The following is a 14,861-nucleotide window of genomic DNA, read 5'->3' on the forward strand; positions in this document are numbered from 1 at the left end:
TCCAGAACCTGGGATTGTTTTAAAAGCCTCAAAAAAATTACAAAAAGAAAAGGCAAAATTTTTGTACTAAGATATGCCTCTTTCACTCACTAGAAAGCTTTTCTGAAATCTTACACAGATTCGGCTGTTTGCTGAATTGATAAACAATTACAACACATCAGGTCCTATGATTTTTCTATACCACTAAAAACAGAGGGTCATTAAATGAGAAAGAGAATGGGAGATGGAATTATAGCTCAATAAAATCCAGGCAGGGCCCCATTTTAATACCATGGAAAGATTCATTTTCTTGACCCCTAAAACATATTTCCCCATTCAAAAGTTTTAAATGATGATCAGATGCTGAGGACAGTCCACAAAACTTGCCAAGACACTGGAATATTATTACAGTATCAAAAGTCAGGCATAATAATGTTGTTATAGGAAAATGCATCCATGGAAGGCAAATGGAAAATCATGGATAGTCCTCTAACTTCACACGATGCTCAGGAGACAGCGAGCTTCTCTGCCCCTTGCCTCTACCCAACCCCAGAGGCAGGGGCAAGTGGGACGAGAGATGGGCTCACAAAATACTTAATATGTACATTTTCTTTTTAAAGGTCAGGGTTTATAAACTGTAGTTTTCTCATTGAGAACATATTGTTGTCTTACTCACTGAGTTCTTTTTAGAGTATTTTACAAAGTTAACTTCCATTTCAAAACATTGATTTGTGTTCAAGTTAGTGATATAAAGGAAACAAATAAAAGAGCTGGACTCCTGGATTCAGATCCAGCTTGTAAGGAGTTTGGAAGTTGTCACTCTTGTCCACGTAAGAAGGAAAAAGCTGAACGAACGAACTGAAAATCAAAAACTCTTCATAGATCTATCAGAGAACTGATGGCGCAGGGCCAACTGTTGCCTGCAGAATCTGAGAAACTGACTGGCAGTACAGACAATCACCACTTATTGGTGCAGAAGCCCAAGCTTAGAAATCTCCATGGGAACCAGAACACCATGGTAGGAAAACTTATACTGTAATTGATGAATTCCTGGATGCTCAGTGTGGACAAGAAAGACATTTCAAAATGCCATGGTGCCCAGTGTTAAGGACCTCCCATATATGTGTGAATTTTACCTTCAGGGATCCAATAGGTTCCCACAGTAATTATTAAATAAAAATACCCTCATGCTATTGGTAGGGAGAGGGGAGAAATAGCCACTTAGAAATAAACTCATAGTATTCTGTTCTTCTTAAAAAGGCTCGCCTGCAAGAGAAACTACTTTAGCAGAGCCTAAGTGGCGTTTTTCCAAAGACTACGTGACCTAGGTGAAGGGAGATACTGGACTCCAGTGTTCTCTCTTCTTCCTGTCTCACCTAACAGTAAACTCAGCCTAACCCCCAGACAGATAAATATAAATCCTCACACTAAAGACCTATTTATCTCAGTTGTTCCTTTAAACCAGCACACAACATCCAGTGTTCAACAAAACCTTACAAGGCAGACTAAAGGAAAAAAAACACACAGTTTGAACACAGAGAGCAAGCATTAGAATTACATTCAGTATGGCAGAGTTGATGGAATTATCAGACTAAGAATTGAAAACTGCAATGATTAATATGCTAATGGCTCTAAGGAAACAAATGAACAACATGCAAGAAGAGATGGTGCATGTACACAGAGAGATGAAAACTCTAAGAATCCAAAGGAAATTCTAGAAATCAAAAACACCATAACAGAAATGAGGAATGCCTTTGATGCATTCATTAACAGACTTGACATAGCCAAGGAAAGAATCAATGAGCTTGAAGAAATGTCAGTAGAAACTTCCAAAACATAAATGCAAAGAAAAAAACTAAAAATACAGCACGTAAAATTCAAGACCAGTGGGACAATTACAAAGAATGTAACATATACATAATGGGAATATCAGGAGAAGAAAGGAAAGGAAGAAATATTTGAAGCAATAATGACTGAGAATATCCCAAAATTAATGATAGTCACCAAACCATAGATTCAGGAAGCTCAAAGAATTCCAAACAGAGTAAATTTAAAAAAAATCTACATCTAGACATATACTATTCAAACTACAGATAATCAAAGACAAAGAAGAAATTTTGGAAGAAGCTGAGGGCAGAAGAGCAGGGAAATATAAAACTTTACCCACAGAGGGACAAGGATGAGAAATACATCAGACTTCTCTTCAGAAAGCATGCAATCAACAAGAAAGTGAAATGAAATCTTTAAAGTGTTACAAGAAAAGAAGCAACAACCTAGATTTCCATCACCAGTGAAATTATCCTTCAAAACAACATCACAGAGTAAGGAAAATTATGAGGGATAATGAGGGGCATAACTTTAATGGTAAAGAGGTCAATTCTCCAAGAAGACATAAAATATCTAATGTGTATGTATTAACAGCAGAGTGTCAAAACACATGAGGAAAAACTGATAGAATTGCTGGGAGAAATAGAGGAATCCATCATTACAGCTGGAGACTTCAAAAACCTCTGTCATTCATTGACAGATCCAGCTTACAGAAATTCAATCAGAATACAGTTGAACTGAACAGCATCATCAATCAACTGGATCTACTGACATCTGGAGAAGATTTCATCCAACAGCAGACTACTCATTCTTCTCAAGCTCACATAGAACATTCACTTAGATACACATATTCAGGGCCATAAAATACATCTTGACACATTTCAAGTAATAGAAATCATAGAAACTATGTTCTCAGACAACAATGGATTTAAACTAGAAATCAATAATAGAAAGATAGCTGGAAAACTACAAAAAATTTGGAGACTAAACAACACACTTCTAAAGAATACATGGGTCAAAGAAGACATCTCAACAGAAATTTTAAAATAATTCAATCTAAATGATAATGAAAATAGGACTTATTAAAATTTGTGGGATGCAGTGGAAGCAGTACTTAGTGGGAAATGTGTAGTACTGAATTCAAATAAAAGGTTCAGTGACTTTCAAAATTCCTACTTATTTATGATTAAAAGTATACCCATAAGGTACTTTAGTATACTCACAGCAAGGACAGATCTCCAGAGGAAAACAGCATATGCTGAAATTCTCAGGGAAGCCGTAACAACTGTCAACTTCCACAGAATTCCAAAATCACCAGGCCCAAGACGGAAACAGTCAGGCAGAATATGGACTAGCTGAAATAATATTGGAGATAATCAGAAACCTCAAAGACATTTACAATATATCTATCACAAAGAGTCATCTTTAGAAACCCTAAACAAGCCTCCAGGAGGTAACCACACCCCTCAAATATCTCCTCATGGAGGAGAGGGAGGACAGATGGATCAAAAAGGAGCAGGGGGAAATTTCCGGGAGTGATGAGTGTGTTTGCTATCTTAATGTAGTGATGGTTTCATTGCTGCATACATAAGTCAAATATCAACAAATTGTATTCATTAAAAATGTGCTGTTATTATACATAAATTATACCACACTTAAGCAGTATGTGACACACAAACTGTTAGAGCTTTATTTTGCTGACAAACACGTTGCAAATGTTTTTTTTTTAAATAGTTAACAGAACATAGAATATATGAGCCAACTTATAATGGAAAAATAAGTAAATACAAACTTATAGTGGATAGGAAACCTAGGTCTTCTATTGTATATTCATGAAGTAGCTGGAAAATTTCTTTGGGACATCTCCAAAAATATGTCAAGATGTATAGAAAAATGGGAAAAATAACAATCAAAAATGCGTGTTAAAGATACAAATCAGAATAATATATGGAGAGATGTTTATAGACATGCACGTAACTGAGAGAGATGGGCAGCTGTTATTATAATAATACTGGGATTATTATTCCAAGAAAAATTAATTCCAGATTATTGTTTAGCCCAAGTTTCTTTCAGTGTTTTCTTTCAGTGTTCACTTTGATTCTGAACCAGAGCACACAATGTCAGATTTCTGAAGTACATAAAGATTTGCCTAATAGTATGATCTTGTATCATGATTAACACTATGAGAATTGAGGTTAGTTGAAAACACAGTTCCAAATAGCCAATAAAAAGAATTCACATTCATATTTCATAGTATTGAACCTAAATCAATCAATAGCAACCATGAAAATTAATTTGTAAAAGAATACAAAATTTCTAGAATGTATGTTCACCAAAACAAAAAGCAACCATATCGTTTTACAAAAACTAGATTTATAAGTACTTTAGAAGAAAATAAACTCACAGGGTAACTCATACTAATCTACATACCAAGTTTCAGTTTTGTGCAAATAAAACTTCCCTAGAAAGTAGCCTTTGAAATCTATAAAATTTTCATCTTCAGCCCTCACAGCTGGGGTCAGTAAAATATGTGCTCACGGGAAACATACGCTGTCTTTGAGTCACCACTGTCTGAGAGAAAGCAGTAGCTCAGCACAATGGTTAAACATGTGGATCAAATGCACAAAAAAGAAAAACACCATCTTGTCACTACCTGGTTAAGCATCCCCAGTCATGGGCACTCTTGTTACATTTGGCAACTGTCAGGAGCTGATGTCAGTAGTTCACTCCTACCTAGATTAGATCCAGTGGGGCCAAAAAGCAGAGGTTCTGATACTCAATGACCATGAGCAAGGGTGGATGTGGGAAATGCAAAACAAGTGAGTTTATCCAGGTGCTCAAAGATGAGGTAGGGAAAGAGAGCGTAACTCATCTATGAGAACACAGCCTAGGTAGAGGGGGAAAAACTCCAATGAAGACTATCAAGAAATTTCCTCCTTCATAGACTCAAAGGAAACAGAATAGATTCTTCTTTGATTACAGGTATTCATTGGGATGATTCTGCCTCAATGTGAGGGTTGTTCCTGACCACTGGACCTTTCCAGATCCCTAAGAATCTGATGCATGCCAATCAAAACAAATCTACTTATCTCTATGGGGTGTTCTCAGTCCTTCCCTCTCTCTCTTTCCTGGGGGGAGAGGTGGCTTCCAATGACAAAGTGAAACCTTTCACAGTAGGAGTCTGGAGTTTCTTTATATTTGGACAATCCTGAGGACATTAAGGACCCTTTTTGCTTTGCATAAATCAATACTGAACACGAACACTTTACTAAAGAAAGTACAACAACTCGTTCACCTCATGGTCATGTCACTCCTAATGATTTCCCCATTATAAACATCCCAGCAGGATGCAGCCACTTATTTTCTGATGGACTTCTCAGGGCTCCTATCAACCTGGTTGGACACAGAGTCCCTGGGAGCAGCTTCCAAGAGCAGAAAGGAAGGGACGACTCAGAAGTTGCTAAAAGTCAACAAGCCAGAAAGCACAGAGCACAAATGACATTTCCCTTTTTAACAGACTAGCACCAACACCAACGCTTAGACACCACTCTTCCCAGGGCTGCCAGCATTTACGTATATGAATCATGTACTTACAGGAAAACAAACTACACATGAGATGGACCCTACACCTACGTAGCTTGAAGCAGGATCTTCACAAGGCTTCCAGGAGCTAGTCTAACTCCCATGACTCCTATTAAATAAGAGTTCTTTATGTTTTTAAAGTGATTTTATTGAGATACATTTCACTTATCATACAATTTTCCCATTGAAGACTTACAACTCAATGGCTTTCAGTATATTCACAAATCCTTCCTTCCTGATGCTATAAAGTTACTATTTTCAGGTTTCCATCCTGTCAGCTCCACTGTGTTTGGTCCAAGCAATGCTGACAGGACCCAGAACTTGATGTGGACAGCTGTGGCCAAAACCCATTCAGGCTGGTCAAGAAACCTGCCCTGAAGTCCTTGGTCTTCGGGAAAAACTCAGTTTCCATCAAGGATCATAAGATAAAGCTGTCATTTAACCACAGAAAGGAAGAAACCACTGATGTCTGATGTTTACTCACATTCATGTTTGGGTAACCAGGAGACCCAAGGAGGAGGAGACAGAAGATGAACCTGCGCACCTCCATGTCCTGGTCCTCTCAGGGGTCCTGAGGTTGCCAGGAAGGTGGTGGGGTGAGAGGGGTAGGGAAGGGGTTGGAGAGGGGTGGGGAGGGAGTTGGGACAGGGGTAGGAATTGGGGGTAGGATTGAGGAGGGGATGTGGCAGGAAAGGGCGTGTTGGGCACCTGGGAGGAGAAGAAGAAGGGGATCAGGGAAAGTACTGGGTCAGATCAAGTCCTAAAAGGGAAGGAGGAGGGTTCAGACAGGTCAGTAGGTCAGTAGGTCAGCGGGACACAAGGAGCAGTGAAGTGGACTCTCAGGAGCAGTTGGAGGGGACGAGGGCTTCGTCTTCCTCCGAGTCTTCTCCTGTCTGGGCGCTGCCTTAGCAACCCCGAAGCTTTATACTCCCTTTTGACCAATCCTCTGCCTTCACCCCTGGTTCATCACAGTGGACACCGTGTGACCTCATTTTTAGAATGCCCCTCCCCCACCCAGTGCCCCACCAGGAGCCATCTCAACGACAGGTCCTCTCTGGAACCTTCACAGACCTTCTGGTTTCTGGTGCTTCCCAACCCAGGCTCCCTGTTCCCCACTTCTGGGCGCTCCCTCTTTCCTTTCTGACTTCCTAAGGTTTCCAATGGCCATTGGCTGAAAAACATATAAAGCAAAGGATGACAAAAGTGAAAGAAGAATCAAATGACAAGTAGAGTGGGAGGTTCTCACACGCCCCTCTCAGCAGCTCATACAATAAGCAGACAGAACATCCGTAAAATGCAGAAGATGTTAACAGCAAACCATCTTAATCATACAGATGTATCCATATATCTATACCTGTATAACTGTTTAGGACATATTAATTTAAGAAGATATGATACATTTACGAAATTAACCCTACTTATTTGGGCTATAAAGCAAATTTTAATATATTTCAGAGGAATGAAATCACACAGAGCACATTTCTGGTAACGTGATTGTCCTAGAGGCCACTTAGAGAAAGCCAACTAGAAATTCTCATATGTTTGAAAATTGAAAAGTACCTTTATAAATAAAATATGACTGTAAGAAGAAATCCCAAAGGAAAGGAGGCTACATTTGAACTGAATGATATGATCATGATAAAATATATGTCTTCTTCTGGCCTGGATATTCCACTTTGTGTGACAAGATTGTATGATCTCAAAATCATTCCCAATTAACCAGACATCTTCACACCTGAAACAATGGTGGATATGTCACTTATCCATGTCACCCTGCTACCTGTTAGCATGGGCTTTACATTATGAACCAAACTGGGGAAAATCCAAGCTGACTCTCTCGTCGTTGATCTCCCAGGATCTCCGGAATGTGAGCATTTTAAGAGAGGAAGTTCATCATCTTCTCTCCTGGGTGACCTGGGGACAACGCCCAGAGGCTTGGCAGCACCAGGAGTGATGGGCGGGGAGAGCCAAGCAGGTGGATAGGGGTCCAGAGACCCAGGTGACTGGGACAAACCCCACTCATGATCATCTTTCCTGGGTCCCATCCTGAGCTTCCTAAGGTGCTGTTCTGCATACTGCACACAGTGTTTCCCCAACTCATTCAGGCCCAAGGAGGATTAAAATCACTTCTTTAAATCCCACCACTTTTTATTATTACGCAAATTTACAGCGAACAGGAAACATTCCCTCACTGTTATAATGGAAAACCAATGTCTTCTACCATAAATGTAAAGAAACCGTAAAAAAACAAGCAAAACCAAACAAGGACAACATAACAACAGTGCATACTAAATTTTGTTGAGATGCTGTTGCCTGCCTGAAGAGCCCCAGAGCCAGCCTGTCCTGGTTATACAAGGAGAGACCAGTACAGAAGGGGTGGAAGTCAGACTAGCCCAGAAGTGAATGGGAGAGAGGCCCAGCCTGTCGGGGACTGGGGACTTCCAGGAAGGGTGCCAGGGTCACCCTGATCACGGCTCCAGCAGGGAGGAGGGAAAGAAGGAGAAGTGACAGAGCTTGGGGGCCTGGAACAGGTGAGATCTTTTTCACAGCCGAGGAAGCGCTTGTTCCCCAAAGCCAGTGTCAGCCTCCCACACAGGGGAGCCCTTCGTGGCCCCTGGGGCCCGGACCAGGAGCCTTGGGCTCAAAGCTCAGCTGTGCTGCTTCCCAGCTGTGTGACCCTGAGCGGGTTTCCTTCATTAAAATGGGAGTGTCCATGCCTGTGTCCAAAGACTGTCACAAGGACAAGAAGCAGCCACGTGCTGAGCCCCTGAGCACATCAGCAGCATCATCTCCCAGGGGCATCTGTCTTCCCAGAACTGGCACCTTAAAAGGTATGCAGACCTTAAAGGCAATAATGATACAACTGAAGGCCCCTCCTGTTACGGGCCTGTGCTAAGCACTGCACTGTGCAGGCATCATCTTATGGGGTCCTGAGGTCAGTACCATCTCTATCCCCCTTGCACAGATGTGGAGTCAGGTTCAGAGTGGTCAGGGAGAGGGCTGTACCCAGGCTGAGAAAAAGGTCAAAGGGGACTCAGGTCTGGGCAGGGGTGTTGGGAGAGGGGAAGGCTGAGGCCTGGAGATGCCAGAGGGAGAAGGGGCCAGAGAGAAGCTTTGCCCAGGGCCCAGCTTTACTTGGGATCCACCCTGCTCGGAAGATGAGGCCAAAACTGGCGGCCATGGTCACACCTCAGCTCCTCGACCTGGGACTGGTGGTCAGTCATTGTTGTGCTGATGATAATATTGTCATATAATAGTTCTGCTGATGGCATTATTGTTATTATTGTTATTGTGGGAGAGGGTGCAGCCCACTCTGACACATGGCAGGGTCCTGGGGACGCTCATCTCTCTCCCTCTCTTGACCTCAGGATCTGCTAAGCCCCATGCAATACCCCCACTCAAAGTGCATCCTGTCAGGGTCCCAGTCCCTACCCAGGGCCCTGTCCGCAGAGCCACCCTACCCTGCTCACTCTCTGGTACCTCAACCCAGGCACAGCCTTCCAGCAGGCCATGGCATGGGGCCGATGCCAGCACTCAATCTGGAACCAGGAAAACACCCCCGTCCATGACAGCTTAGGTGGGGCAGGTCGTGCCAAGGTCTATTCATCCTATCTGCCTGCAGTGGCCTCCACTGAGTGCCAGGGCTATTTGTCTTGCAAGCTGGGGTGGGGGGTGAAGGCCTGGGAGTGTGCGTGTGTGCATGTGTGTGTTTGGGTGTGTAAATCTGCATTATGGACCTGTGAGTATGAGTTTCTGTGGCTGTGAATATATTGATTGTGGATGTGAGTTTTCCACTGTGTGGCACTGTTTCCCTCTGTGTGTCACTGTATGCATTTGTGTGTCTGTGTCTGTATCTCTGAATGAGTGTATGTTGGTTGTGCAAATCTCTGTGTGTGTCTCTGGGCATGTGTCCCCCTGCTGGAGCATCTGTATGTGTCTGTGTTTTATATCTCTGTGTGCACTGGTTGTGTGTGTGAATTCCCCGCCCCTTTGTGTGTTCCTGATTGTACCTGTGCATGTATGAGTGTCTGTGTTCTCTCTGTGTGTGTCCAATGTGTGTAGGGCCTGCCCTGTGGGGCTGTCTCATGTGGCCCTGAGTGTGTATGTGTTTGTGTGTGTGTGTGTGTGTGTGTGTGTCTGTGTGTTCCCCCCAGGGGCCGTTGCCTGTGTCTGCAGTGTGGGTCTGTGTGTGAGCCTGTCCATGAGGCCTATGCCTGAGTCCCTAGGTGAGGATGGGGGTGATTTTGTGCCTGTGTGTCTCTGTGCTTGTGGTATCTTATTTCTCTGTGAGTGGGTGTGTCAGCGCACCACAAAAATGGGCAGCTGCAGAGGGGATCTCTCCATGGGTGACCCCAGTGGTGGGTGAGAAGGAGACAATATGTGCTTCTCCCACCCCCAGGCTCGGCCCGTTCTGCCCCTGCTTCTCCCAGCCTCTGGTTTTCCCCACAGTGGTCCCATCTCAGGCCCCAAGGACAGAGAGAGTAAAGGATCAGTTCACAGGACCCAAGACCAGGGGGTCAGAGGGACTGTGGATAGCAGGATGGGGTTATAGAGGTGGGGGAGGGGTGTGTGGGGAGGACACTGGGCCCCTGGGGAAGGGCTAGGGGAGTCCTGGGCCCTGGGAAGAGATGAGTGGGTGTGCTCATGTTGGGGAAAGCTGAGGGGTGAAAGCCTCTGGGTATGAATGAGGGACTGGGTACCTCTGGAGAGGTCTGGAAGAGTCCTATGGGACTCCTGGATTCCCAGAGAGCAGGTCCCTCACTCACCCATGCGGGATCTAGGAGAGGCTGGTGCCTGGGGCTGCTTGGAGCATCTCTCTGGACCTCTGTGTCCTGGCCATCTACTGGGTGCACAGGGCCACCCAGGAAGCTGGGGCCAGCAGAAAGAATCGGGCCCCAGGCTCTCTCTGATGGGGATTGGGGAGAATTACAGAGGGACTGCATTTAGCACAAGTTCATCCACAAAATGAATGCACAACACAGGCACACCATTGATGTTCATATTCATATTTTATTACCTCCAGCCCCAAACTGAGCACTTATCTGGGCAACCCAGAAGGGTCAGTTCACAGGCCCTGAGGCCACGGGGGATCAGGAGGGCTCTGGATGGCAGGAGGGGGTTATAGAGTGTTGTGTACGAGTGTCTGGAGAACACACTGGACCCCTGGCTAATGCTTGGAAGATTCCTGGGCCCTGGGAAGAGTGAGTGAATGCGGGCCCCTAGGGAGAGCTCTGGAACAGAGCTCCTGGGTCCCTGGGAACAAATGAGGGACTGGGCACCCCTAGAAAGGCCTGGAGGAATCCTGCAGGATTACTGCATCCCCGGAGGGCTGGTCCCTCACTCACCTGTGCTGGTCCAAGCTGGGACCTGGAAGCAGCAGCAGCAGTAGCAGAAGCAGCAGCAGCATTATTGGTGAGCACAGAGGCAGTGAATCTATTGGACGGTGGCAGGTGAAGGTTGGTCTGGCAGGCAAATTTAGTCACCAAGCTGGGCTGCCCACTCCTCCTTCCCCTCTCCCCAGATCTCACATTCACCCCGTCCTTGGCCTCACCCTCCAGCAGGGCATGGGCATGCCAAGCAGTGGCAGACACCTGGGGCCATATGGAGTGTCCCTCCTAGGGCTACCATTAAGTATGATGTTAGCTGTAGGTTTTTTCCACATGTCCTTTATCAAGTTGAAGAAGGTCCCTCTACCTAGTTCGCTGAGAGTTTCTTCATCAGAAATGGGCATTAGCGAAAAACTAATGGGTCAAAGAAGAACTCAAGGGAAATCAGAAAGTATCTTGAGAGAAATGAAAATGAAAAGACAACATACCAAAACTTATGGGTTGCAGCAAAAGCTATTCTAAGAGGGAAGTTTCTAGTGATAAATACTTAATTTAAGAAAAAAGAAAGATCTCAAATTAACAACCTAGCTTTACACCTCAAAGAAGTAGAAAAATAAGAACAAACTACGCCAAAGTTAGCAGAAGGAAAGAAATAATAAAGATTAGAACAGAAATTAAGAAAATGGAGACTGGAAAGACAATAGGAAAAAAATCAACAAACTGAGTTGGGTTTTTAAAAAGATAAATGAAATTGACAAAACTTTAGCTACATTAATCAAGAAAAAAAGGGCCCAAATAAAATTATAAATGAAAGAAGAGACATTACTGTTGACACCACAGAAGTACGAAGGATCATAAGAGGATGTGCCGGTAGGTGCCAGCCACATAGTAGGCCCCCAATAAGTGTTAAATGGATGGAAGAAACACTACAGAACAGCCCAAGAAAAGAGGAAGGAATTTTTGTGTCCAATGCAAATCCAGGAATCCACAGCATGAGCTACTCTCAAGCAAGGAGGAAACAACCAAGAGAAAGTTTCCACAACCTCCTTGCATCACAGGAAGTTTCAACATCAGCCTACATTTCAAAAGGCAGTAATCTGACACCTAACCCATGTAAATTAAGGACAGCTTGAGGAGAACACATAATGACAACAAAGTTCAGTGAGCTCAGTCTCCTGCCCTTCTCAGTTCTTCCCCAGCCATTGGAGAGGTTACACCCCAGAAAGAGACAGTATTCAAGAGACCACATCTGTGCTGCCAGGATGCTTGAGGAAATATTATCTACTTAAAAGATATAAATGAAGCCTTCTTTTGTGGCTTTCTCAGGAACCACCTTTGTGCCTGGGACCCCCACCCCACCCCCCGCCAACTGACTGCCAAGAAAATTCTCTATCGATTGCACATGTCCAAGGCCCAGTGCACTCTGGTCAATGAGGCTATGGCCACACTTGTGGACTCTGTCATGTCCAACTGCCCCACCTTGAAGACCAAGCTCCTGGTATCAGATATGAGCTATGACAGGTGGTTGGGTTTTAAGGAGTTGATGAGGTAAGTGGATACTGAAAACAAGATGCTTAAATCAAGAAAATACCTGATTTTGGAAGACATGATGATGTGTGAGAAGTGTTGATGTAACTTGGGTGGTGTGAGAGGAGAGAGAAGGAAGCTGGACAGCAATCTCTAGTCCTGAATCCAGAATACCCCCCACCCCAAGAATTCCTGATCTGTCTCACAAGGTCTCCGTCTGAGTGAAAGTCTCATCTCCTGATTCACACATGAGTGTTCATTCTGAGAGGTGGTCAAAAAATAGGTGATAGTAATATAAATAACCAGGACACATACTAAAAATAACAAACACTCACCCCAACTGGTAAATGGGGAAATACTTATTAAAACAATGAGATGACGCCATGTTCATCCTTAGGTTAACGAACTATTGAGTTTGATAATTACAAATGTGGTCTCTAGAGGGCAATATTTCAGCGTCCAGGGATATAAAAGTCAACAAGACAGGCAAAATCCCTTTCCTAATAGAGCTGATATTCTAAACAGCAAAACGAACAAACAAGAAAACACATAAATGATCAAGATAATACAGGGCAATAAGAAAGAGTGACCCTATGTGGGACAGGGGAATTATTTTAGATTTGCTGGCTTCTGAAGAGAGGACATTTGAGCTGAGATTTGAACACCAAGGAGCCAGCCTTTTGAAGTTCTGTGGCAATTGTGTCCCTGGCAGAGGGAACACTAAGGTAAAGCACCTGAGGTGGGAATGAGTTGGACCTGTTTGAGGAGCAGAAAGAATGCCAGGGTGCCTGAAGTGCAATGAGAGAGGAAGAGAGTAGGAGGAAGAGAGCTTGACGAGCAAGAGAGGGTGGACTGCAGAGGCCTTGTAGGTCATGCAGGAGAGGGAAGGACTTGATCTGACTTACACTTTTAAAAATACTCTCTGGCGGCTGTATGAACAATTGAACACAAGAAAGAGACCTGGCGGAGGGCTGTCCAGGTGAGAGGCTATGTTGGTGTGGACCAAGGAAGCAGCAGTGGAGACAGGACTCACCTCAGGCGCAAAATTTAAATGGGCACCAAAATATTCAGTGATCACGAAAAATAACATTTTAATTTTAAAATAAATTTTTAAAAATACATGTAAATAATAAAACAATGCTGTTTTAAAATGTATATATTATATATAATTTTCAATATTTATTTTATACATTTTTTGTATTTGTATGTATTTGTAATTTATGAATAATCATAATTCTGACTTTATAAATCTTTTAAAAGCAAATATTTTTAAAATTTTTTGACATTAAAAATAATCAAATTGGGGCCGGCCCCGTGGCTTAGCGGTTGGGTGCGCGCACTCCGCTACTGGTGGCCCGGGTTCATATCCTGGGTGTGCACCGATGCACCGCTTCTCCGGCCATGCTGAGGCCGCAACCCACATACAGCAACTAGAAGGATGTGCAACTATGACATACAACTATCTACTGGGGCTTTGGGGAGAAAAAAAAAAAAAGAGGAGGATTGGCAATAGATGTTAGCTCAGAGCTGGTCTTCCTCAGCAAAAAGAGGAGGATTAGCATGGATGCTAGTTCAGGGCTGATCTTCCTCACAAAAAACAAAAACAAAAACAACAAATAATCAAATTGGCAAACTACAGCCCTCAAACCAGCTGCCTGTTTTTATAAAGTTTTATTGGAGCCAGAGACAGGATTAGGGTGACCAAGTGAGTTGAGTCATGCAAGTGCTAGGCTGGATACTGTATTTAGCTAAAATTTTAATATTTTGTTTATCATGCATTAATTTTTACCTTTTAAGAAATATGACATTAAAATATTATTTATCTTGACTACTGAATTTGTTGGCATCCCCTTATACACCACGCCTGAGGCAAATGTTTCACTCACCTCACACCAGTCCAGTCCCTGAGTAGAGATAATGAAGAGAACAGAGAGACTAATGATACGTTTTGGAGGTAGAGTTGGCAGGGCTTGTCAATGGATAGGATGTGGCGTAGGTAGGTAGGTAGGTAGAGATGGAAAGTAGAGACAGTAAAGATTACTACAGATTTTTGGCTTGAGCAATTGGTTGAATAGAGGATATTTTACTGAGAAAAATAAGGCTGGAGTGTAAACGCCTCATATATTTCTCACGCAACAAAAATCAATATAGAATTTTTTTTAAAACAGAAAAAATGGCAGCCGCCCCTCTAAAAATCATGCCCCAAAATGCCAACATACGGGCTGTTATTTTCAAAAGGTACAGATTACCAAATCAGGGCCCTAGGCTCTAAGTCAGAGAACCTGCATTTAGAACTCACTGTTGCCTCTTTGGTGACTTACTGAGTTGTCCCTCCAAATTAGACATGCAGGAGGACAAAGAATCAAGATCCAATGGCCATCTGTTTCACCAACAGGACAAAAGGAGCTCCCCCACCAGTCGAGTATTCCAGTATGGTTTGGGAATGGGATTTAGTCAGGCTTCAAGGTACAGTCCTCACACAGCCTGTACAGCCTTGGGGAATGAAGGGAGAGTTTCATGGGACTGTAGGGGAGGAAGAAATTTTCCTCTATCCTTGTAGGTTCTTCTGGCTGGTCTAAAAATTAAATTGACATGAGATGGAATAGCAGGAGAAAAATC

At 43.4% G+C, this 14,861-nt stretch overlaps 1 protein-coding gene across 1 annotated transcript in view; it reads right to left on the minus strand.

The window, feature by feature from the left end:
• The window catches only part of LOC131422015 (collagen alpha-1(I) chain-like), a 52,452-nt gene extending 41,657 nt beyond the window's left edge, over positions 1 to 10,795 (minus strand). Inside the window, exons 1-2 of the mRNA XM_058568874.1 lie at positions 10,734 to 10,795; positions 10,155 to 10,257 (exon numbers count right to left, since the gene is read on the minus strand). Of these exons, the coding sequence (XP_058424857.1) occupies positions 10,155 to 10,257; positions 10,734 to 10,795 (165 nt within the window). The remainder of the gene's footprint in view (positions 1 to 10,154; positions 10,258 to 10,733) is intronic.
• Positions 10,796 to 14,861: the final 4,066 nt, after the last annotated feature.

Source organism: Diceros bicornis, chromosome 26 (genome assembly GCF_020826845.1).
Source record: "Diceros bicornis minor isolate mBicDic1 chromosome 26, mDicBic1.mat.cur, whole genome shotgun sequence".
Classification (NCBI taxonomy): domain Eukaryota; kingdom Metazoa; phylum Chordata; class Mammalia; order Perissodactyla; family Rhinocerotidae; genus Diceros; species Diceros bicornis.